General features: G+C 45.4%; 1 protein-coding gene across 2 annotated transcripts in view; it reads right to left on the reverse strand.

Annotated features, from left to right (window-relative positions):
- Nucleotides 1–26,759, reverse strand: part of ASTN2 (astrotactin 2) — a 479,279-nt gene that overhangs the window by 192,307 nt on the left and 260,213 nt on the right. The window contains exons 8-10 of one of the 2 annotated variants that reach the window (XM_058159180.1): nt 22,343–22,427; nt 18,227–18,301; nt 17,087–17,212 (exon numbers count right to left, since the gene is read on the reverse strand). In XM_058159180.1, coding sequence (XP_058015163.1) covers nt 17,087–17,212; nt 18,227–18,301; nt 22,343–22,427 — 286 coding nt within the window. Of the gene's footprint in view, nt 1–17,086; nt 17,225–18,226; nt 18,302–22,342; nt 22,428–26,759 lie in introns of both variants that reach the window. The other variant, XM_058159179.1, reaches the window with a different exon arrangement.

Here is a 26,759-nt window from a genome sequence, read left to right on the forward strand (position 1 = left end):
CTGGCGTCACCTTTTTCCGAGTTATTTTTCATCCCTTTTGCCGGTAGAATATTGGACAGGGTGTTCTTTGTCCACAGTCCTTAAAAGACTTCATGTTTTAACCCAGTTCCCTAATTTGAATAACCTTTTCTGGCTAATTTAATTACCTCTGGCCTGCAAACTAACAGACAGCTGTTAGAAAAATGGTTATTGCATTATTAATACGCTTCAATAATTTCCTATTAAAACTATACTGTTCATAATTTTTTTCCTCCCTGTATTTCTTCCTCCTTAATTAGTCTATTTAAAACTTTGAAGGAATATTCTCTCCATGCTAAATGGAAGCGTCGAGGAAATTACATTTTTGATTGAAGACTTCTTCGATAGGCCAGTAAATAAGATGGCTGAGCTGTTCATTATTGTCAGGGTTTCTCGCCATGCCTGCTAATGGGGCAGTCAGTCTGTAGGCTGATTCCCAGAATATAAATCGAGTCCTCTTTGATATGGACATGGTTGTTGGGGGATGTCCAGGAAACCAGCCACAGACCAAGATCGGTTCACTTTCTCACAACATGATGATGTAAAACTATTCAACACCACCGATAATGCTGCTACCCTACAAAGAGACCTTGACTATGTGTCGGAATGGTTAAACAATTGGCAACTCCAAATCTCAACCAGCAATGCTTACACATTGGCAAAATAGGGGCGTGGGTGGCTCAGGCTGTAAGACAGCCTGTTATTAAACACAGCTGCTTGCAATTACTGCAGGCTCCAGTCCCATCAGGCCCAAGGTTGACTCAGCCTTCCATCCTTTATAAGGTAGGTAAAATGAGGACCCAGATTGTTGGGGGCAATAAGTTGACGTTGTATATAATATGCAAATGAATGACGACTATTGCTAACATAGTGTAAGCCACCCTGAGTCTTCGGAGAAGGGCGGGATATAAATGTAAATAAAAAAATAAAATAAAATAAAATAAAAATAAAATAAAATCAGAACACAAAATACAAGCTGGGCGGATACAACCTCATAGAGGACCCTCACTCGGTCAAGGACCTTGGAGTCCTCATCTCTAATGATCAAACTGCCAGAGGTCACTGTAACAGCATTGTCAAAAAGGCATTAAGAGTTGTTAACCTAATCTTGCAAAGGGTTGTGACCTAGGCTTACTGAGTCATTATAATACACAATTTGTTGTTGCTGTTAGTTGCGAAGTCGTGTCCGACAACGTTCGGACAACGTTGGACAACGTTCAACGTTCAACGACAACGGAATGGACAACGTTCCTCCAGGTCTTCCTATCCGCTACCATCCTCTGGAGTCCATTTAAGCTCACGCCTACTGCTTCAGTGACTCCATCCAGCCACCTCGTTCTCTGTCGTCCCATTCTTCTTTTGCCCAATACAGAATTAATCCCCCCAAAAAAACCCATTTTATTGTAACAGCTGAGAATTACGTTCATTCCCAGCTGAGTCCCAATTACTTGCAAAAAAAGTCCTTCGGAAGAAGTCCTTTGGGATAATCACCAACCTTTTATCTTTTTTGACACGCTGCCAAAGGCCTAACTTGGCAAAGCCCCACAGAGTTCAGAAACAAACAAGAGATGCCGACTGGAAACAGAGTTAGCAATGTTGCTTTCCTGCAAAAGGCCCAAGTGCTTTTGTTTCTCTTTTAAACCTTATGGGAGGGGCCAATCATCTCGTGGCTTTACTCCCGGGTTGTCCCTTTTACTTTAGCTGTTTTTGCCTTCTGGCAGCTCTGCGCATGTGTGCACTAGGAACAGGCTCCTCTGCCTCTCTGGTATCCAACTTGGGGGCTCTGGAGTCCGCACATCACTCCCAGATGGCCCTGACCCCATCTCTGTCTCTGACGCAGAGCCCTCGTCCGGGCCTTCCCCAGAGTCCAGGACTGGCCCACGTTCCTCCCCAGCCTCCTTACTATCCAACTCCACTGCCAGCTCCGCAGGCTGCTAGCGACCACAACATGAAGGTTCTTCAATGTACTTGGATGGTTGATCCAAGACTTATACATGCTTAAAAGGGTTGTTTTCCTGGAGTCTTTTCACAGTGACGTGTTTTGAGTCAGCAGATGACAAGGACTGCCTAGCTGCCATTGTGGAAGAATTAGCTGACACTGTATTGTGCTCCAGGAGACACCCGAGTGTGAGATTCTTACACTCTTTGGGGAGGCAGGCGCCGTAGTCTCCTCCATAAACTGGGAAATATCTCCTCTTCGGAGTGTAATTGTGGTGCTCCAAAGGTAGATAGATAGATAGATAGATAGATAGATAGATAGATAGATAGATAGATAGATAGATAGATAGATAGATAGATAGATAGATAGGATTCTTTATTGGCCAAGTGTGATTGGACACACAAGGAATTTGTCTTTGGTGCATATGCTCTCAGTGTACATAAAAAGACAAGATACACTCGTCAAGAATCAGAAGGTACAACACTTAATTATAGTCATAGGGTACAAATAAGCAATCAAATCATACTGGGAAACAATCAATATAAATCATAAGCAACAATTTACAGTCATGTAGTCATAAGTGGAAGGAGATGGGTGATGGGAACGATGAGAAGATTAATAGTAATGCAGATTTAGTGAATAGTTTGACAGTGTTGAGGGAATTATTTGTTTAGCAGAGTGATGGCTTCGGGAAAAAACTGTTCTTGTGTCTAGTTGTTCTGGTGTGCGGTGCTCTATAGTGTCGTTTTGAGGGTAGGAGTTGAAACAGTTTATGTCCAGGATGTGAGGAGTCTGTAAATATTTTCCCAGCCCTCTTTTTGACTGGTGCAGTATACAGGTCCTCCATGGGAGGCAGGTGGGTAGCCATCGTTTTTTCTGCAATTCTAATGATCCTCTGAAGTCTGTGTCTGTCTTGTTGGGTTGCAGAACCAAAGCAGACAGTGTGATATATTGTGGGAACAGCACCCTCTGTGCGACTCTCTGTATGCAGCTCTGACGTGGATTGATTATATAGTTTCCTTTTGCATTTGTAACTAGGGTAAGTAGTTTCATATTTGCTCCTTGAGAAAGTAATAGTGGCCTTTTAACCTTTTTTTGCCATATGCTAAATAGCACTGAGCAATAGCACTTAGAGTTACACATCACTTCACAGTGCTAATACATCCCTCTCTAAGCGGTTTACAGAATCAGCCTCTTGCCCCCAAGAATCTGGGTCCTCATTTTACTGACCTCAGAAGGATGGAAGGCTGAGCCAACTTTGAGCCTGTAAGGATTGAAGTGCAGGCAACCGGCAGGCAGCAGAAGTAGCTTGCAGTACCACATTCTAACCACTGCGCCACCCCCGCTCTTAAATAAATACATAAAACCGATGCCTTGGTTTCTGTCACTTGGGTAGGACTTGCTGTCACATCCTCTTCCAAAATAAGGACACCAAACTGGTCCCGTTTTTGAACTTTATCCTGGTCAGCGGATGGTTTGAAAAGCGAGTTATGGGCCCACTCCAGGTACAAAAGCAGCTAATTCGTCGATCGACTGCAATTTCCAGGTAATCTAGAAACGTGGCCAATCCTGTTGTGACCCGGACTCGAGCAGGTAGCAACAAACGCAGTCCTTAATGAAAATAAACTTTATTCAAGCAGCTGGGAATTGACCCATTCCCAGCGTCGTTTAAACTCAAAAGAAAACAAAGGCTTCTCACACAAAACAGTCTGTCATTATTTCCAACCCGGTCCAATTTAGATAATTGCCAAAGTCCTTTGCGTCTCGAGCAGAGAATGGAAAGTTGCCAAGGTCTTCTCGGAGAGACATCCAGAGCGGAGAATGGGACGAGCGCAGCTCCAACGTTGTTTTCCGGCACACTGAGACACCGATGCCGGTCTCTGTTTAAACCTTATGGGAGGGGCCAATTATCTCTTGGCCCTACCCCCTGAGGTGACCTCTCTGCTTGAGCTGCTCCTGCCTCTTGGCAGCTCTTCTCATTCGGGCATTAGGGACAGGCTCTCTCAGTTCCTTCTCCTCCTCGCTACTCTCAGCCTCTGGAGGCTCTGGAGTCCGCACCCCATTTCTCGATGGCCCTGGCCTCGCCTCTGCCTCATCACCGATAGGCTGCTGATGGACCACAACAAATCCCTACAGTCAGCAACTATCTCCTTTGCCCCAATTAGTGGGCAGAAACGAGAAGCACACCCTTCACTTACCCACACAATTTTATTACGCTGATATTATTGGGTGAAGTGCATGAAATTTAAGAAGATGAAAATTGGTGGCGGTAGTGTGTGTGTGTGTGGGGGGGGAGAAATGCTCTGGATGTAAAGTGCTCCACACACACTTGCAATTACAATAATGATGATTATTGTCAGCGCTGTAATTTGGAGAGCTTGGCTTCGCTTAATTTGTTTGGCTTTCAGCAATCTTCCTGTGGGTTGAAAGAGAAGTCTCCAAAGAGAAGGTGGGGGATAATATCCAACGTATCTGGAGATGGGCCAGCTTCGGGGCTGGGATACCACACTGTAAAGTGCTCGGTTAGATTGATGTGAATGGGGGGAAGGTAAGAAAACAGATTAGCAATCGGCCCGGCTCTCCCGGCTTTAAAAATCCCCACGGAGCGATGGGGGTGTAATAAAAAAAAAAAGTCAACGCTTGACAACAAAGCAGAAGAGATGAACTCCATGTCCTTGAGAATATATTCAAATTGAGGACAGAATTGGAAGGGGCCTTGGAGGTCTTCTAGTCCAACCCGCTGCTCAGGCAGGAAACCCTGTCTCATTTCAGACAAATGGCTGTCCAATACCTTCTTAAAAGCCTCCGGTGATGGAGAAATCCACAACTTCTGGAGGCAGGCCCCCTCCGCCGATTAGTCGATCGGGGATTATAGACTAACAGAATAACACAATTGGAAGGGGTCTTGGAGGTCTTCTAGCCCAACCCCCTGCTCAGGCCGGAAACCCTGTCTCATTTCAGACAAGCGGTTGTCCAATCTCTTCTTAAAAACCTCCAGCGATGGCAGCACTCACAGCGTCTGGAGGCACACCATTCCACTGATTACTTGATCGGGGATTATGGGATAACAGAACAACAGAATTGGAAGGGGCCTTGGAGGTCTTCTAGTCCAACCCCCTGCTCAGGCAGGAAACCCTACTGTATATCGGTGATGGCTAACCTTTTTGCCATCACTTGTCAGGAGGGAGGCAAGGGGGGCAGGAGGGGTGGTTGCGCGTGAGTGTGTGCCCACACCCATAATTCTATGCGCACCACCCCCACGCATGCGCACGTGACCCCCCCTGCTCTCCCCGTTCCTGGCACGCGATGGCCTAGTAGGTCCGTTTTTCTCTCTCACCTGGCTCCAGAGCCTCTCTATGAGTCTGGGGAGGGCGAAAATGGCCTTCCCCACCCCATTGCAGGTCCTCCCGCGGCCAGAAAGGACCCGTTTGCCAACTTCCGGTTGGACAGGAAGTGACATTTTTTGCTGCCCCCAGCCTCCAGAGACTCCTAGAGAGGCTCTGGAGGCTGGGGACAGCAAAAAAATGTCACTTCCTGTCCAACCGGAAGTTGGCAAATGGGCCATTTCTGTCCTCCGGAGGGCCTCTGGGGAGGTGGGGAAGGCCGTTTTCGCCTCCCCAGACTCATAGAGAGGCTCTGGAGTCAGGTGTGAGAGAGAAAACGGGCCTTCCCCAACACCCGCCAGGCCCTCCGACGGCAGGAAACAGCCTGTTTTCCTACTTCTGGTGGGCCCAGAAGGCCCGAAAATCAGTGCGCGCAGCGGAGCGGAGCTCGCGTGGCCACTGATATGGCTAGTGTGCCACCTGTGGCACGCGTGCCGTAGGTTCGCCATCACGGCCCTATACCATTTCAGACAAATGCTTGTCCAATCTCTCTACCGCCTCTATGGGGAAGACGTAGTGACGGCCCTCAAAATCAGCAGGCAGCCCCTTTGCTCCTTGAGCAAACAATATGCTTAAAAGGCTCAGCGTATCCACAAAGAGATTTGTCATTAATTTCTAAGAATTACTCTTAATTCCTGTGGATACAATCTCCCTCAAATTAATTCACTGCTCTCTCGGTCTCTTGCTCCGTGGGGAGAGCCCAAAGCAATTAGAGAGAGGGGGGGAAAAAATAAACCCAGGTCAGCAAATTCTCATTTGCACAGACCTTGGCATGGATTTAAATCAAGCTTTAATCCCATCAAAAGGGAGAAGGGGGAGGGGGAAAAAAGGCAGAGTTGTGATGGCTTTATCCATGCTTCTAATCCATCTTCTCAATGGCTGCGTTTAGACAAATGTTTAACTGGGTTCCTGCAACATCTCATTTGTCAGGTTTCTTACAATGCCCTGGACCGTCAATACACCTGATAGAACATATATGCTAAGGCACAAATGAAGCAACAAGTCAACACGTAAGCAAACTTCACACGCTGCGCAAACACAGCCACAAATTCTGACGCGGAGCCAGCTAAGCATGTCGGGGGCAGGGGGAACGCAAATAATGAATGCCCTTTCTTCAGATTCTAGATTTCCCAAACGCCCGGCGCGCCGAAGGAAAGCTTTTAAATGTCCTTTTAATTCCTTTGTCTGCAAAGTGCTAACAGATCTATTGTTTTGTACAATCTAGGCTGAGACAATGGCAAGATAAAAGTGTTCCTTCAAAGCTAGAGTTATACTTGAAATATTCAATTAATGCCCTGCCGTTTGTTTGGGTTTTTTTTTCCCCCTTCCCTTCCCTGTTACATTTTCTTTCAAGAAGGCTCAAATGAGTTGACAGGAAAGAAATAACTTTCCGTTCCCATTATTTCTGTTTCTTTACTCATGGCTAGGGCTTGTCTCTGGGAATGGAGAGGAGAGAAGAGGAGCAGGAGAAGCCAAAGAGGCTGTAAACTATCAACAATATAATTTCCTTTTACCAAACTTGCTGTCACCGTGCCTTCTCCCTGGCTCTGCTATTTCCTAATCGGCAAAACAAGGAGTTCCTTCTTCTCTTGTAATGAGAGTGAGGGGAACAGAAGAAAGCCAGGGAGAATGCAGACCATTGCAGCAAGCCAAGCCAGGCCAGGCTAGAGAGAGACAGGGAGAGAGAGAGAGAGAGAGAAACGGGGAGAGAGAGGGAGAGAGGGAGGGAGAAAGAGAGAGGGAGAGAGAGAGGGAGGTAGTGGGAGAGAGACAGGGAGAAAGAGAGAGAGAGATGGAGAGAAAGAGAGAGAGATGGGGAGAGAAAGAGAGGGAGGGAATGGGAGAGAGATGGGGAGAGAGAGAGGGAGAGAGAAAGAAAAGGGAAAAGAGGGAGAGGGAGAGAGAGACATGTGGAGAGAGGAAGAGAGAGACTGGGCGAGAGAGAGAGGGAGAGGGAGAGATGGGGGAGAGATGGGGAGACAGGGAGACAGGGAGAGAGAGATGGGGAGTGAGAGGAAAAGAGAGATGGGGAGAGAGAGAGGGAGAGAGAAAGAAAAGGGAAAAGAGGGAGAGGGAGAGAGAGACATGTGGAGAGAGGAAGAGAGAGACTGGGCGAGAGAGAGAGGGAGAGGGAGAGATGGGGGAGAGATGGGGAGACAGGGAGACAGGGAGAGAGAGATGGGGAGCGAGAGGAAAAGAGAGATGGGGAGAGAGAGAGGAAGAGAGAGATGGGGAGAGAGAGAGAGGGAGGGGGAGAGAAAGAAAGATGGGGAGAGAGAGGGAGAGAGGGAGAGAGAGAGACGTGGAGAGAGAGAGACCTGGAGAGAGGAGGGGGGGAGAGAGAGAGAGAGATGGGGAGAGAGAGGGAGAGAGGGAGAGAGAGATATTCATCCTTCCAACATTGCCCATCTCTGGAGTCCAAACCCACACTCCAGATGTTGCAGCTGCATTAGGCACATAAAAAGTTAAGTCTCAGGATATTGTAATTTTGCTACCATTCCCTATCAAAACATGCCTATCCAGTGATTTCCACACCCCCTTTTATTGCTAAAGTACCATCTGTCAGCCAGTAGGAGACAAGCAAAACTTACTAATTTTTATTACCGATGGACGTAAATGGGGGCTATTATCCAACTGCTGGGTTGCTGAAAGAAAGAGGGACAGAATTTTGAGGAATAGCATCTTCGCTCCTTCAACCTCGCCAACTGTCCTATGTCTAATTTCTACCAAGCTTTGCCCAACGTTTGTTCGGGACTCCCTGGAGAAGAGCCGAATGCTGGGAACGATGGAGGGCAAAAGAAGAAGGGGACGGCAGAGAACGAGATGGCTAGATGGAGTCACTGAAGCAGTCGGTGTGAGCTTAAATGGACTCCGGGGGATGGTAGAGGACAGGAAGGCCTGGAGGAACATGGTCCATGGGGTCGCGATGGGTTGGACACGACTTCCCAACTAACCACAACAGCATTTTTTATTTGGAACATATAGACCAGTTTTCTAATCTTTCCCAGTCCTGGACACATGGGCCGACAGTTCTAGGCGTTCTAGTCCAATGACTATTGTGGCGATGGGTTGGACACGACTTCCCAACTAACCACAACAGCATTTTTTATTTGGAAAATATAGACCAGTTTTCTAATCTTTCCCAGTCCTGGACACATGGGCTGATAGTTCTAGGAGTTCTAGTCCAATGACTATTGTGGTCACCAGCTTGGGGCAGGTGGATCCATGCCTAAAGATGACTTTGGTGTCAACGCGGAAGGGTATGCTTCCAACATTTTGAACGTCTAATTAATGGAAGCAAAGCACTGTGTAATTTCCTAAATGTTCTTCCCTTATTTGTGCTTATCTGAGCCAGATGTCGTTCATACCACTCTATAAAGTCTTAGTAAGACCACGCCTAGAGTACTGCATCTAGTTTTGATCACCACACTACAAAAAAGATGTTGAGACTCTAGAAAGAGTGCAGAGAAGAGCAACCAGGAAGATGAGGGGACTGGAGGCTAAAACATATAATGAATGGTGGCAGGAACTGGGCATGGCTACTCTAGTGAAGAGAAGGACCAAGGGCGACATGATAGCGGTCTTCCAGTATTTGAGGGGCTGCCACAGAGAGGAGGAAGGGGGTCAAGCTCTTTTCCAAACCATCTGAAGGCCAGACAAGGAACAATGGATGGAAACTGAACAAGGAGCGATTCAACCTAGAAATAAGGGGAAATTTCCTGACAGTGAGAACAATCAACCAATGGAACAGAAGTTGCCTCCGGAAGTTGTGGGAGCTTCATCACTTGAGGCTTTCAAGAAGAGACTGGACGGCCATCTGTTGGAGATGGTGTAGGGCCGGGAGGGCGAACCTATGGCATGTGTGCCACAGGTAGCACGTGTAGCCATATAAGTGGGCAGGTGAGCTCCGCTTCGGCGCACGCCGGGACCTTCCGGGCCCACCAAAAATAGAGAAACAGGCTGTTTCCTGCCTCCAGAGGGCCTGGGGGGTGGTGGGGAAGGCCCATTTTTCTTTCACACCTGGCTCCAGAGCCACTCTATGAGTCTGGGGAGGGCAAAAAGGGCCTCCCCTCACCCGGAGGCCTTCTGGAGGCCAGAAAGGCCCGTTTGCCAACTTCCGGTTGGACAGGAAGTGACTTTTTTTTTGCTGGAAGTAGGTTGGACTAGATGACCTACAAGGTCCCTTCCAACTCTGTTAATCTGTAATCTGTAAATCTGATCTTTGTGCACCCCATGTTCAGGAGCTCCATCTGAGTTGATTGCTCTGCCATATATGTGAAAGGGCTGCAGGTCCAACCAAACAAAATGACCAACAAGGTCACAGCTCGGGGTGATAAGAAAACAAGAGAAGTTCTGCTTGGAGCTGGCAACCAGCCGTTCTATTTAGTTCTGCTCTTTTTTTGGACGGACGTTGCCCATGTCAGCCCTCAGGAAAATATTTGGCAAGATGATTGTCCTTAAAACGAGAGGCTGGTTCAAAGCCGCACGATGGAGTAAGCAAGCCAAGTCCCTTGGCTATATAAAGAGTTGACAGGCATCAGCTGGAGTTCAAGTGAACCTCTGGAGGAGGTCAAATCGACATCCAGCTGTCAGGCTGGGGAAATGATGAAGGTCAACAAACGTGATTTGTCTCTGGAAGGTTGGCAGTTCATTGGCTGCAAGCTACCTCCGAGCCATTTCGACCTCCTTGCTTTCTTTCGGGGTTCTTTATCTCAGAAGGCCAAGTCAAGGATGTTCACCTGCCCTATCCTGCTTTCTCTATTCCTCTCCAAAGTTACCCAAACAACTCATATTTCACCAATGCTCATGTATTCTCTCTCTCTCTCTCTTTTGCAATTGATGGCAAAACCGGTGAGAAAGAAGGAAGGAAGGAAGGAAGGAAGGAAGGAAGGAAGGAAGATGGGATGGGAGGGAGGGAGGATGGATGGATGGAAGGAAGGGATGGGACAGGAGGGAGGAAGGGAGGAAGGGAGGGAGGGAGGGAAGGAGGATGGAAGGAAAGTAGGAAGAGAGGAAGGGAGGGACTGAGGAAGGAAGGAAGAGAGGGAGGGAGGGATTGAGGAAGGAAGGAAGGAAGGAAGGAAGGAAGGAAGGAAGGAAGGAAGGAAGGAAGGAAGGAAGATGGGATGGGCGTGAGGAAGGAAGGGAGGGATTTAGGAAGGAAGGAAGAATGGATGGATGGATGGATGGATGGATGGATGGATGGAAGGAAGGAAGTGGGATGGGAGTGAGGAAGGGAAGAAGGAAGGAAGGAAGGAAGGAAGGAAGGAAGGAAGATGAGATGGGAGGGAGGAAGGAATGAAGGGAGAGAAAGAGGGAGGAAGGAAAGAAGGAAGAATGGAAGGAAGGAAAAGAAGGAAGGAAGGAGATGAGAATGAGAATGAGAGGAAGAAGGAAGGAAGGAAGGAAGGAAGGAAGGAAGGAAGGAAGGAAGGAAGGAAGGAAGGAAGGAAGATAGGAAGATAGTATTGTACATTTCCCCCCTTTTTTGGTCTTTAGATAAAAACACTCGACCTCAGAAAATGTTTAGCAAATTTATCTTGTCCTTTGAAAAAAAAGAAAAAAGCCAGTTCTCATTTTGTCAAATTAGAGCTATCATTCCCTCTGGGCTCCCTGCATATCCCCCCACCGGACCTGGATAAAAGGAACGCAAACCCCAAAGGTTTACACAAACCAAGCAGAAATGTGAGAAAGGAGGAGAAGAGAGGAGAGAGAAAAAACAAACCCGCTCTTCTGTTTTTCTCCTTGAACCGTCTCCACGCTCCTTCAGTCTCCTCTCCTTAGCTAATTTGCCGCACTGCATGGCTCTCTAAATCGTTCTAGCGCGCTGGTCCCAAGTTAGCATATCCCAACGCTGAACAAAGGTCCAAGTTTAAAAAATAAAAAGAATGAAACCGCTTGGCAACTGCTTCCAGCTTCACAATGGGCGTGGGAGGAATTCTTGTCTCAAGTGGTACTTAAAAGCGGGTCCTTGTTCATCTCAGCTGCCCCCGAGTGAACATCATCGCTCGGCTCCAAATATCTTCATTAAGATATGAAGGCCATGGCATGACCTGTATTTTGAGAGCTTATAAAAGTGTCTTCGGTAGCAATCGTCCTCCATTAAACTCTAGGGGAAGAATGACCCTCCAGCAATCAGAGAGCTGGCTAATCAGAGATCTGGAGGAACACAAAAAAAGACTTCCAGTCAAGCGATTGAGTTATTATTATTATTATTTTTTTAAAAAAGAAAGAAATTAGAAAGTGGCCATTAGAACATCACACACGAACAAATAAGCGTGCTCTGACAGTTGAGGTGTCCTGACTCGGAAAGAAAATGATCTAGTTCGTAGAACCGAGGGGAAAATAAAGACAAATCCCAAGGCTCAAAGAAGAATTGTTAAACAATTCTAAGGGCTGGGAAGTGGCTCACCAGGCTAATGCAGCCTGTTATTAACACACAGCTGCCTGCAATTACAATTGCTGCAGGTTCAAGCCCCACCAGGCCCAAGGCTGACTCAGCCTTCCATCCTTTATAAGGTAGGTAAAATGAGGACCCAGATTGTTGGGGGGGCAATAAGTTGACTTTGTATATAAATATACAAATAGAATGAGACTATTGCCTTACACAATGTAAGCCGCCCTGAGTCTTCAGAGAAGGGCGGGATATAAATTCAAATTTTAAAAAAAGAAAAACAAAATGCACAGGTACCGTATATGTGGTACCTTGCTCAATAGTAGTACCTGTGAGAGGGATCTTGGAGTCCTAGTGGACAACCATTTAGATAGGAGCCAGCCATGTACAGCAACAGCCAAAAAAGCCAACACAGTTCTAGGCTGCATCAACAGAGGGATAGAATCAAGATCACATGAAGTGTTAATACCATTTTATAAGGCCTTGGTAAGGCCACACTTGGAATAAGGCATCCAGTTTTGGTCGCCATGATGTAAAAAAGATGTGGAGACTCTAGAAAGAGTGGAACCAAGAGGATTAGGGGACTGGAGGCTAAAACATATGAAGAACAGTTGCAGGAATTTGGTATGTCTAGTTTAATAAAAAGAAGGACTAGGAGAGACAGGATAGCAGTCTTCCAATATTTCAGGGGCTGCCCCAAAAGAAGAGGGAGTCAAGCTATTCTCCAAAGCACCTGAGGGCAGGACAAGAAGTAATGGGTAGAAACTAATCAAGGAGAGAAGCAACTTAGAACCAAGGAGAAATTTCCTGACAGTGAAAACAAAGCTCCGGAGGCCTTCTGGGGGCCAGAAGTGGGCTATTTCTGGCCTTCCCGAACTTCCGGTAGGCCCGTTATCCTGTTGTGTGTGTTGTGTGAACAAAATCAAGAGAGGTGGAAAATGAAAGTCGTTGGTCCAGAGTGACCTAGAGACAAAGAACAACAGAATCACAGAGTTGGAAAGGGACCTTGAAGGTCTTCTAGTCCAACCCCCTGCTCAAGCAGGAGATCCTATACCATTTGAGTCCAAAAATGACACCTTTCAAGGTTCAGAATAGGTCATGAATCTGGTTGCCTTTGGTTCTTAAGCTTTATACTTAAGATATGTGTCATCTTCTCTTGGAATCGCTCTTCTAATGTATTCCTTTCACTCATTTCAGAGCCTTTTGAGATCAAGCCGACCACCAAGCGTTCTGGCTGCTATCGCCATAATAACGGCATTTTCAATCTGCAAAAACCCTGCCCTGCATTTTCCTTCAGATCTTCTCTTCATTTTCTTGCCCTTTATATTTTTTTGCCGTGCGTACGCTTTTTTTCCTAAAATATTAATTTATCAGCCTTTCTTTCGAAAGATGCCGCCTCGGCAGCTTTTTGCTCCAGGAAGAAATAACTATCAAAATTCTCAAGCGATACATTTCTCTCTTCCCCCAACCCCTTATTTCTGCTGTATCCATTCTTTCGTTTTTCTTCTTCTTCTTCCTTCTGTGTCTTTGATAGTCTCTGCCTCAATGAACTTATTACTTATCAGGACTTCCGGGGAAGAAATGGCAAAGAGAAGACAGGTCTGCTAAAAGCAGAATGAAGAGCTGGAAAGAATGAAGAGCTGGGGAAATATACCGGCTTTTTGGAATTCCTCTCCAGATGAGGAAAGGACTCGGAGATTGCCCACAAATGCTCCGGACGTTCACTTCTTGTGAGGAGATTGCAAGAAAGCCTAGAGCTCTGGGAGACGAAGTAATAGCCATCTTGTTCAAATCATGGCTGACGGTCCTTGGTTCACAGACTTGTTTTTCTAACCTAGCACTGATGATGTTGCCTGGTTTGGTAATGAAACGTCTGCAAGAAAACAACCCAGCTCAGAGAGCAGCAAGGACTATCACCACCACCACCACCACCTCCTCCTCCCAAATCTCACACCCTTCTAGCACTGATGATGTTATCTAGTCGGGTGATGAAAAGTCTGCAAACAAACAACGAAAGTCAGAGAGCACCATGCACTCACAGTCTTCCTCCCCCCCCAAAAAAAACCCCCACTCTCTCCTAGCACTGATGATGTTACCTAGTCGGGTAATGAGATGTCTGCAATCAGGCAACTAGAGAACACCAAGAACTGAAAGTCCTCCTCCTCCTCCCCGCAAACTCCACTCCCTTCTACCACTAATGATGTTACCTAGTTTGGTAATGAAGCGTCTGCAAGAAATCAACCCAGCTCAGAGAGCACCAAGGACCCCAGAATCATCATCTTCCTCCTCCTCCTCCTCCAATAGTCCAATCAAGGAATCACCCAGGAGAAACTACCATCACCCCAACACTGGCAGGCGAAGCTACTGTATATAAGCAAGAGAGTAAACTCCACTCCCTTCTAGCACTGAGGATGTTACCTAGTAGGGTCATGAAACATCGGCAAAAAAACAACCAAGCTCAGAGAGCATTAAAAAACCCATAGTTGCCGTCGTCGTCCTCCTCCTCCTCCTCCAAGCCCAACTCCCTTCTAGTACTGATGATGTTACCTAGCTGGGTAATGAAGCATCTGCAAGAAAACAATCAAGCTCAGAGAGCAGAAAGGACCTTAGCCGCCCTCCTCCTCCTCCTCCTCCTCCTGCTCCTCCTCCTCCTCCTCCTGCTCCTCCTCCTCCTGCTCCTGCTCCTGCTCCTCCTCCTCCTCCTCCTCCAAGCCCAACTCCCTTCTAGTACTGATGATGTTACCTAGCTGGGTAATGAAGCATCTGCAAGAAAACAATCAAGCTCAGAGAGCAGAAAGGACCTTAGTCGCCCTCCTCCTCCACCTCCTCCTCCTCCTCCTCTTCCTCCTCCTCCTCCTCCAAGCCCAACTCCCTTCTAGTACTGATGGTGTTACCTAGTTTGGTAACAAAGCTTCTGCAAGAAAACAACCCAGCTCAGAGAGCACCAAGGACCCCACAAACTTCCTTTTTCCAGAAATCGCCTGTTAACTCTATTTCAGCTATTAAGAACCTTTGCACTGACAGGTTTTTTGGACAGCACCGGGGAAGTTTCCTTCCATTCTTAGGGAAAGACGTTTTACACATGAACTTGAGGACTTTTAAAAAGTGGAATAAACAGCTAAAGAGTGGTTAGAATGTTGATTTGGGAAAATGACAAATGAACTAAAGGTTCCAAATGGATTGGAAATAAAATTTTTGAAATTAATTAGGAGAATCCTTGCTGTGGGAAATTCTTGAATTCTTTAAACACACACACACACACTAACACACACACACTCACACAAACACATACACAATAGGATGAAACTTTGAAGGTTGGGCACCACAAGGAACCAAAAGGAATTAAAGATTACACCTATACAATGTCTGCCAGGTATATGTCAATAGAAGACTCCCAACTCCTCACCCAGTAAAGGGTGTCAGTTATATGGGGTGCTTATTCAAATACCTAAAGCAATTGCTAGCTTGAGAAATATAATTATTGTGTTTAAATATGGTGAAGCAGAGTTCTCAGGAGGGAGAAAATGACATAAATACTAACGTCCAGACTGAGGACGGCTACAAAAAAGACAGTTGTGATTGTGATTATTTTTATGATGAGGATGATGATGATGGAGGAGGAGGAGGAGGAGAAAGGGAAGAGGATGAAGGAGGAGCAGGAAAATACAACAGAATAACAAAGTTGGGAGGGACCTTGGAGGTCTTCTAGTCCAACCCACTGCCTAGGCAGGAAGCCCTACAGCATTTCAGACAAAAGAGGAGGAGGAGGAGAAGGAGAGAGAAGGAGGAGGAGGAGGAGGAGGAGGGGAGAAAACGAAGAGGAGGAGGAGGAGGAGGAGGAGAAGGAGAAAGAAAGGAGGAGGAGGAGGAGGAGGGGAAGGGGATGAAGGAGGAGAAGGAAAATACAACAGAACAACAGAGTTGGGAGGGACCTTGGAGGTCTTCTAGTCCAACCCACTGCCTAGGCAGGAAACCCTACAGCACTTCAGACAAAAAAGGAGGAGGAGGAGGAGGAGGAGAATGAGAAAGGAGGAGGAGGAGGAGGAGGAGGAGGAGGAGGAGAAAAAGAAAAGGAGGAGGAGGAGGAGGGGAGAAGAGGAGGAGGAGGAGGAGGAGGAGGAGGAGGAGGAGGAGGAGGAGGAGGAGGAAGTGGTGGTGGAGGAGAAGAAGAGCAGAAGGGGGAGGAGGAGGAGGAGGAGGAGAAGAAGAAATAAATAAATGCTGTGCCAGGAAAAGCAGCCCAAGTTCTAATGCTAACATCAGATCAGTCTTTCATTCCTGAGATATTTGTAGAAGCATCCATAATTTCACATCAAATATTTATTCCTACATTTATTAAATTCTGAATAATTCAGCACTAGCTGCATGTCACAGAGACGCCCGGTTAAGCGTTCTCAGCTGATGGCATCTGGATCTCCAGCCTCCTGCCTTCTAAAATTGGGATATTCTTGAGAAGGTGATGTTTTCCCATTATTTGGAGAATGTTTTTTGGAAGAAACTACGTCTTCACTCATGACAATTTGTCAGTTATCTCTTTGATTGAACTTGTCTAGTTTTCTGCTAGGGAAACTAACACTTATGTGCATTATGGAATGATGAAAGTTGGAAAGTAGAAAATCTAAATTATTTCCCGAGATTCCTGAACCTTCCACACGTTTCCAGAGGAGTTAAAAAATCTTCTAGTTGAGTGAACATTAGTGTCAGGGTTCCAACGGATGCCCTAATTAAATCATGAATCTCAAGCCAAAAGAAATCCAGTTATTTATTAGGAGCTTCATGTTGGCACGTTCCCAAGTGAAGTAGCTCTGACCCTACATAATTTATGCTCCAATTATGACCCTGTTTTCCCGCATCCACCCAGGGTGTGTCATCAATCACATTTGTCACCGCATTGGCTGCTGTAGGTAACCCTGGGATATAGCCTTGAGAGAGATAAGTCTGGAATGTGCATCTGTCTTTGGCTGCTGTGTTATTTCGCTTGTTTCCCATCCCCTCTGGACAGTGGTGGGATTCAAATAATTTAACAACCGGTTCTCTGTCCTAATGATTTCTTCCAACAACCAGTTCACCAAACTGCTCAGAAAGTTAACAACTGGTTCTCCTGAAGTGGTGCGAACTGGCTGAATCCCATCACTGTCTCTGGACAATGGAAACTCGAGAGCAGGCAAGGGATCTTTTGAGAGTTGACAATTAGCATGAATAGGAAAGAACACCAAAAGAGCTTAGCAAATGAATCTGCTTTTTCATGTGGCGAGAGAAACTTACAGTTCAAGCACCCCCGTTCAGTATTGAACTGAAAGACCTACCACAAAGCTGAGACCTTTCCAATACCATGAGGAAGGACCTTCTTACCTGACGTCTGCTGGATCTTCAGTCACAAGGACATCCGTCTTGCAGCTAGCCAATGGATTGATGGAAAGCTCCACCGGGGGTACCACAAAACTTTTACTCACGGGAAGCCAAAGGCCTTGGCCCAGGCTGTAGGTAGACCTTCAAAAAAGAAGACACATGAGAGCAGAAGACAAAAAAGAATGATCTCTCTTTGATCAGTTTCCATCCATTATTCCTTGTCTGGCCTTCAGGTTCTTTGGAAAATAGCTTGATCCCCTCCTCTTTGTGGCAGCCCCTCAAATATTGGAAGACTGCTATCCTGTCTCCCCTGGTCCTTTCTTCTCTTCACTAGACTAGCCAGGCCCAGCTCCTGTAACCCTTCCTTGTATATTTGAGCCTCCGATCCCCTAATCATCCGGGTTGCTCTTCTCTGCATTCTTTCTAGCGTCTCAACATCTTTTTTATAGTGTGGTGACCAAAACTGGATGCGGTACTCTAGGTGTGGCCTTACTAAGGCTTTATAGAGTGGTATTAGCACCTCACTTGATCTTGATCGTATCCCTCTGATAATGCAATTTAGGATTGCATTGGCTTTTTGGCTGCCGCCGCGCTTGGCAAATGACTCATATTTATGGGGTCATGTGACCTCCTTTTCTGACCTTCGGACAAGCAAAGTTAATGGGGCAGCCAGATTTACTTAACAGCTGTGTTACAATGGCAGTGGTTCACTCCACAACTGGGACAAGAAGGGTCGTAAAATGGGGCACAGCTCACCAAACAAGGATCTCGCTTCACAAGAGAAATTTTCGGCTCAGTTGTGATCATAAGCAGTGGTGGGGTGCTACCGGTTCGATCCAGTTCGGACGAACTGGTAGCGGTGGCAGCAAGAGGCTCCGCCCACCCAACCGGATATGTCACACGTCCGTGTGCCCACGAGCAAATGAAATTGAAACCCACTACTGGTCATAAATCAAGGGCTATCTAGAACCAAAGCTCAGAATGGCGGAATAACAACTTCAGCCAACATCTGCAAGGAAACCGCCAAGCTCAGGGAGCATCGAGGACCCCACAATGATCTCTGAAGTTGAACTGCCCCCCCCTCAAAACCAAGAAAGGACAGATTGACAGTAATACGTCCATCAAACCGATTGCATGACTCACCTAAGAATTTTCTCCGGGGCTTGTTCTCCGGTCACCAAATCGTAACCTCTTTCCAGAGTTGTGTACGGCCAAGGGCTAGTGAAAACAAAAGGAAGAAAATAGTCATTATTATCCACAGAGAGGATTTGGAATTTAAAAACAAGAGCCGGCCAACAGCAAATCCATTCCCTTTTTAATAACAACATTACTCAATGCCATATCATTTTCTCATCTTCGGCCCATAGAGCTTATTATCCTTTCTTTCTCTTTTTTCCCCCCCTGTAATTATGCTATTTATTTATGGCATTCTAATGCATTGGCAGCTTATCTATATCTAATTATATATATTGTCCTGCTCCAGCCTCATGGCTCTTGCGGACTGATTGATATATTAAGACGATATTAGCCGTAGTGCTTTGCCCGCTGTTTAACGTTGAATGGTTTCTTGAGACTTCGGAATTGACGTTATGCAGAGCGCTGGGCCATGTAAAAAAGAGCAATTGTCGGTGGCGTTCAAATAGGTCCTTTGCTGACAAGCTGGAAAAGCCTCGCACCGAAACTAAGATTCCTGGCTTGCAAACTTCGCCTACTAGCTTTGAGCCAGAGCCTCCGCGTAATTCCTTTACTCCAGAAGCCAATCTTTAACAAATACACATTTAATGCATTATTTATACAGAAATCTCCTTCCGGAGAGATTTCAAGGGAGCCAAATGGAGGGAAGCAATGTGGTATACTCGTACCCTTGAACAGCACCCAAAGCCTCCTCCATTGGCATCTCCCGATGCCTGCAATCTTCGTTAACAACCAGTTGTTGTTGTTGTTGTTTTAAAAAAATTCTGCTTTCCCAATGAACCTGGGAGGAAGAGTTAACCTCTGGCTCTGTTCCCAGGCCCGGGGTTAGGCGTTTGTCATTGTTTAATGGTCCCTGTTTTGCTTGATAGATTTTGTTAGTAGAATGTTTTAGCCTGGGCTGCCTATTGATTTAATGTTTCTGGCTGGTTTTTTTTAAATGGCTGATGATTTTTTTAGATAATAAGGGTATTTAAGCAGTGGTGGGATTCAGACGGTTCCGGCAGGTTCGGGCGAACCGGTAGTTAAATTGACCATTCCCACCGCTTCCAGGAATCCCCACATGGCCCATTTTTGTTCCCAGGAGGGTTCAGGGAGGCCTACTAGGCCCAAAACAGGGCACAGGGGTACAGCGCGACCCCTCCCCATGGCCCGTTTTTGCTCCCAGGAGGCTGCAGGGGGGGCCTACTAGGCCAGTGGTAGGTTTCAATTTTTTTACTACCAGTTCCGTGGTCGTGGCTGAGTGGCCTGTAGCATGGCTTGGTGGGTGTGGCTTGCTGGGCGTGGCAGGGGAAGGATACTGTAAAATCTCCATTCCCACACCACTCCAGGGGAAAGATACTGCAAAATCTCCATTCTCTCCCGATCAGCTGGGACTCGGGAGGCAGAGAATAGATGGGGGCGGGGCCAGTCAGAATTTTTACTACTGGTTCTCCGAACTACTCAAAATTTCTGCTACAGGTTCTCCAGAACTGGTCAGAACCTGCTGAAACCCACCTCTATACTAGGCCCAAAATGGGGGCGGGGGGGGTGGCGCATCCTCCCCGCGGCCCATTTTTGCTCCCAGGGGCTTGCAGGAGGCTGAGTGATGCCTGTCACACCCCCCTGGCCACGCCCACCATGGCCACGCCCACCCAGATAGTCATTAGGGCAGAGAACCAGTTGCTAAATTATTTGAATCCCACCACTGTATAATGTAAGCAATGATGATGATGTATCGTTGCTATTTAACACCACGTAAGTTACCTAAGATGTACAAAAGTATGTCAAATGGATATTGGAAGTGTAAAACCTTTTATGATCTATGGTGGACATGTGATAAAGCAAAATAATAATAATAATAATTTTGGAGTATGATTCATATCTTTCTATTAAAAGTTTTGAAAATGGAGATAAAAATGAAACCAGAACTATTCCTTTTGGGTTTAAATGAAAGAAGAACTAGAGAATTTTTTTTAAAAAAAACTTTGTTACCGTGTTTCCTCGAAAATAAGATCCTGTCTTATATTTTTTTGAACCCTGAAATAAGCGCTTGGCCTTATTGCCATGTGCTCAAAAGCCCAGTTGGGCTTATTAAAAGGGGATGTCTTATTTTGGGGGAAACAGGCTATCTATCTATCTATCTATCTATCTATCTATCTATCATCTATCTATCTATCTATCTATCTATCTATCTATCTATCTATCTATCTATCTATCTATCTACCTACCTACCTACCTACCTACCTACCTACCTACCTACCTACCTACCTACCTATCATCTATCTATCTATCTATCTATCTATCTATCTATCTATCTATCTATCTATCTATCTATCTATCTATCTATCTATCTATCTAATCTATCTAATCTATCTATGTACGTCTGTCTGTCTGTCTATCTATCTGTATGTCTATCTATCTATCTATCTATCTATCTATCTATCTATCTATCTATCTATCTATCTATCTATCTATCTATCTATCTATCTATCTTCTACCATGTTTTCCCGAAAATAAGACCCTGTCTTATATTTTTTTGAACCCTGAAATAAGCGCTTGGCCTTATTGCCATGCGCTCAAAAGCCCAGTTGGGCTTATTAAAAGGGGATGTCTTATTTTGGGGAAAACAGGCTATCTATCTATCTATCTACCTACCTACCTACCTACCTGTCATCCATCCATCCATCTATCTATCTATCTATCTATCTATCTATCTATCTATCTATCTATCTATCTAATCTATCTATGTATGTCTGTCTGTCTGTCTATCTGTCTGTCTGTCTGTCTATCTATCTATCTATCTATCTATCTATCTATCTATCTATCTATCTATCTATCTATCTATCTATCTATCTATCTATCTATCTATCTATCTATCTATCTATCTATCTATCTATCTATCTATCTTCTACCATGTTTTCCCAAAAATAAGACCCTGTCTTATATTTTTTTGAACCCTGAAATAAGCTCTTGGCCTTATTGCCATGCGCTCAAAAGCCTGATTGGGCTTATTATCAGGGGATGTCTTATTTTTGGGGAAACAGGGTTGACAGCAGCAAGATGATTGCATGCACAAAAATGGAAGGCCACTTCGATTCCTACCATGGATGAATGATTGCGGAAATTGGCAGGAGTTCGGCTGAAATGGCAAAATTGACCCACTTTGATTAAAGAAAAAGAACATAACTGTTTTTCTCTCTCCACATGTATTCCGCATCTGAACTTCCGAACGAAACTTTGACTTTGGGTTATACCGATTAGATCGATAGAGCTTAATAGAAATGGCTTGTTTATATTATTAGGAAAAAGGAAAAAGCTGTGATTTGATGTGAATGCCTTATTTTACTGTAACAGAGTGTAGGAAGTCAATGCTACTTTTCCTTCCCCCCCCCCCTTATCTTTCCTCACTCCTCTTTCTCTCCCCACTCTTTTCTTATTTACTTTGGACTTTGTATTTTATATAAAGGGAGGTGGTGGCTCAGTGGCTAAGACGCTGAGCTTGTCAATCAAAAGGTCGGCAGTTCGGCAGTTTGAATCCCTAGTGCCGCATAACGGGGTGAGCTCCCGTGACTTGTCCCAGCTTCTGCCAACCTAGCAGTTCGAAAGCACTTAAAAAAGGCAAGTAGAAAAAATAGGGACCACCTTTGGTGGGAAGGGAACAGCGTTCCGTGCGCCTTTGGCATTGAGTCATGCCGGCCACATGACCACGGAGACGTCTTCGGACAGTGCTGGCTCTTCGGCTTTGAAACGGAGATGAGCACCGCCCCCTAGAGTCGGCAACGACTATTACGTATATGTGAGGGGAACCTTTACCTTTACTTTACTTTATAACTCAATAAAAATTTTTAACAGGGAAGAAAAGGTATGTAAGCAAACAAACCTTCTGGGACAGGCAGAATTTGGGGAACAGGTTGTGTGCACCTGGTTAAACATGGAATTTTTGTGAATGACAACGGCTGGATTTTCCGGTCAGTAATTCTGAAACAGCTGGTCCCCTTGCACAAAGATGCTGCTGTAATGCCGTCCTTTCTCTCCAATTTTCCCTGGAGGTTGCTCCCCTGCCCCTGAAGACCCCGACATACTCACCCTTCGCTGTGTTCCCAGGTATTACGGATGCAAAGGTGTCGATGAACAGGATCGGGGGCATATCCTTCGTGGCAGCTGCACTCACCTGGAAACAGAGAAAACCATCAAATGTTCAACTCCTCCTTGCATTTGCGATCCACTGTTGTACCGGTAATTCCCGACGTACGACGTCCCCCCCCCCGACCTCTCAATTTGTTGCTATTCATTTGCACGCGTGACACAGCCAAAGCACAGGTAGTTCCCAACTTACAACCGTTCGTTTAGGGACCGTTCAAAGTTAGCGAACGGCACTGAAAAATATGATTGATGGCCGTTGTTGTTTTTTCTCCAGTTACCTTTGCAGTCCGGTGATCCGAATACAGAGGCTTGGAAACTGGCATGAACTTATGTCGGTTGTAGTGTCCCTGGGTCACGTGATTCCCCCTTTGCAATCTTCTGACAAGCAAAGTCAACAGGGGGAAGCCGGATTCACTCAACAAAAAGGTCGTAAAATGGGGGGCAAAGCAATATCTCACTTAACGACAGGAATTTTTGGCTTCTAGAGATGTGCCTGGTTTTATACGGTTCAGCATCTCTCTGTTGGTTTCTCTGGCTGTCTATAGTACACAACCTGCCTTCCATTGAGGACCTGTATACTGCACGAATCAAGAAGAGGGCCATGAAAATATTTACAGATCCCTCACATCCTGGACAGAAACTGTTTCAACTCCTATCCTCAAAACGACGCTATAGAGCACTGCACACCAGAAAAACTAGACACAAGAACAGTTTTTTCCTGAAGGCCATCACTCTGCTAAACAAATAATTCCCTCAACACTGTCAAACTATTTACTAAATCTGTACTACTATTAATCCTCTCATCGTTCCCATCATCCATCTCTTTCCACTTATGACTCTATGACTGTAACTTTGTTGCTGACAACCCTTATGATTTATATTGATATTGTTCCTGATTGCTTATTTGTACCCTATGATTATCATTAAGTGTTGTATCATTAAGTGTTAAATTTGTACCCTATGACTATCACTAGTGTTGTACATGTTGTAACTTGATGAAGGTATCTTTTCTTTTATGTACACTGAGAGCATATGCACCAAAGACAAATTCCTTGTGTGTCCAATTACACTTGGCCAATAAAGAATTCTATTCTATTCTATTCTATTCTATTCTATTCTATTCTATTCTATTCTATTCTATTCTCCATAGTCCTCGACTTACACACTCTATTGAGGCCAAATTTCCCGTTGTTAAGCAAAACCTTTATTAAGTGAGTATTGTAACGTCAAACAGCAAATGCTTGTAAATAAAGTCCTGCCTGTACATATCTATGGAGATTCTCAGTCATCCAAGTCACAGTTGTCCCAAAGGAGTTTTTTTTTTCAAAAGGCAACTGGACTTCCTTGGTTTTTCCTTGAAGACGTTTCGCTTCTCGTCCAAGAAGCTTCTTTGGTTCTGACTGAATGGTGGAGGACGGAAGGATTTACATTCCACGCAGTCCTTGGAATATAAATCCTTCCATCTCCCACCATTCCGTCTGAAAGTTTTTAAGAAGAGGCTAGACGACCCCTTGTCTGAAAGGCTGCGACGTTTCCTGCCTGAGCAGGGGGTTGGACTAGAAGACCTCCAAGGTCCCTTCTAACTCCATTGTTCTGTATAGTTAGAACTGTTGCTCTTTTTTGAAAAAGCAACTGCATATTTAAAAGCACATCTATGGGTGAAAACACACCCTGCCATCTTCCTGTTTTTATTAAGAAAACAGAAATAGATGACCCCTGCCACTCATAAAAAATGCAGTCGAAAGCCATCTAACCATTGCCTTCCACATTCCCTCTTTCTTTTCCGTGAACGGCCAGCTGCTTTTATGATTGATCCCTTGCTTTGCAAAAAATATATATCCCCAAGCAAGCCGTGTAAGAGAAGAAGAAAAAAAAAAAGAGAGAGAAAGAGAAATAATAAAAGATTAATTGGATTTGTTCATCCAGGAACCTTTGAAAACCTGTGTTGATTTTTCTTCCTCGTTTTTCTTCCGGCAGGCATCTTCCACTGACAAAAGGAGAGTTTTAAGCACAGCTGTATGGGTTTTTTTCTTGTCTTTTCAAATCCCAGATGTTCATTTCGATAGCGCCTCCCTTCAGCTTAATTCAGTTTCCTCTGCCCCCAAATATATCTGGTTTATTTTGTTTTGTTTTGTGTGTGTGTGTCTGTGTGTTTAGCATTACTCCTTAATTTAACCCTTGCCGATAAATTGCTTTACTGAGTGTTGAATATCGGGGTTCTGCTGCTGCCCTACAAAGAGACCTTGATTACGTGTCAGAATGGTCACGCAATTGGCAACTCCAAATCTCAACTAACAAATGCTCTGTCTTACACATTGGCAACAAAAAGCAGAACACCAAATACAAGCTGGGTGGATACGACCTCGTAGATGGCCTTCACTTTGTCAAGGACTTTATGGCATTGCCATAAAGGTATTTAAGAGTTGTTAACTTAATTTTGCAAAGCTTCTTCTGCGGTAACATTGTACTGCTAACTAGGGCATACAAAACCTTTGCCAGACCAATTCTTGAATACAGCTCGTCTGCCTGGAATCCACACTGTATATCGGACATTGATACAATTGAGCGAGTCCAGAGGTATTTCACGAGCAGAGTCCTCCACTCCTCTGCTCACAATAGAATCCCTTATGCCCCCAAAATTTTGGGCCTGGACAACCTGGAACTACGCTGCCTACGGTCTGACCTAAACTTAGTACTCAAAATTGTTTGCTACAATGTCCTACCTTTCAACGACTACGTCAACCTCAATAATAGTCGGGCAAACAATAATTACCAACTTAAGGTAAACCGCTCCAAACTCGATTGCAGAAAATACGACTTCAGCAACAGAGATGTCAACGCCTGGAATACTCTACCTGATTCTGTTGTTACAGCCTCAAACCCCCACAGCTTCAACCTCAAACTGTCTACCGTGGACCTCACCCCATTCCTAAGAGGTCCATAAAGGGGGCGTGCATAAGCGCGCTAGCGTGCCCTACCGTCCCTGTCCTACTGTCCCCATTTATTTGCACTCGTTTCCTGTGTTCATGTCCATGTTTATACTTATACCTGTTATCTTGTACATGTTTGACAAAATAAATAAATGAATAAAATAAAGTAAAATTTATTTATTTATTTATTTATTTTATACGATTTTTATACCGCCCTTCTCCCGAAGGACTCAGGGCGGTGTACAGCCAAATAAAAATCCACAATATACACTTTAAAACAAGACTAAAACAAAACATATTACAAGATGGCCAAAATTTAAAACAATTTAAAATCCTAAAATATAAATAGCCCCAGTTAAAATTTAGTAAAACTTCTAAGCCAGTCCCACTTGAATAAATAGGTGCGTTTTCAGCTCACAGCGAAAAGTCCGACGATCAGGCACTTGACGTAAACCAGGGGGAAGTTCATTCCAAAGCGTAGGAGCTCCAACAGAGAAGGCCCTGCCCCTGGGGGCTGCCAGCCGACACTATTTGGCGGACGGCACCCTGAGAAGGCCCTCTCTGTGTGAGCCTACGGGTCGGTGGGAGGCATAGGGTAACAGCAGGCGGTCCCGTAAGTATCCGGGCCCTAAGCCATGGAGCGCTTTAAAGGTGGTAACCAGAATCTTAAAGCGCACCCGAAAGACCACAGGAAGCCAGTGCAAACTGTGCAGGATTGGTGTTACATGGGAGCAACGAGTTGCTCCCACTATTACCTGCGCAGCTGCATTCTGGACTAGCTGCAGCCTCCGGGTGCACTTCAAGGGCAGCCCCATGTAGAGAGCATTGCAATAATCCAAACGGGAAGTGACAAGAGCATGAATGACCGTGCATAAGGCATCCCAGTCAAGGAAGGGGCGCAACTGGCGAACCAAGCGAACTTGGTAAAAAGCTCTCTTGGAGACGGCTGCCAAAAATAAATAAATTGCTTTCTTGAGTCTTGAATATCGGGCTTCTCGGCTTTTAGCAATTCTCATACTTGAGGCTCTGAAGACCTCCTCACCTATTAATCATGGATGCTGAAAGAGAAATCAATCCCAGGATTCTCAGTCCATCTAGACATAGAAAGCAATCCCAATGCCCAATTCCCCCCCCCAGCCCCAATTCATAGGAAGGATAGTTTTGGGGGTACTGACTGTTGTAACTGAGCACGATCGGTAGGGCCATGGACCCTCCAACATGAAATGGAGGACATGTTTGTCTCTGGGGACCTTGATGCTTTCTGAGCTTGGTGGTTTTCTTGCAGAAGTCTCGCTACCCAACTAGGGAACATCATCAGTGCTAGAAGGGAGTGGGCTTTGCAGAATGGAGGAGGAGGAGGGTGAATTCCTTGGTGCTCTCTGAGCTTAGTGGTTTTCTTTCAGATGTTTCATTACCAAAGTAGGCAACAT

This window comes from Ahaetulla prasina, chromosome 16 (genome assembly GCF_028640845.1).
Source record: "Ahaetulla prasina isolate Xishuangbanna chromosome 16, ASM2864084v1, whole genome shotgun sequence".
Lineage (NCBI taxonomy): Eukaryota > Metazoa > Chordata > Lepidosauria > Squamata > Colubridae > Ahaetulla > Ahaetulla prasina.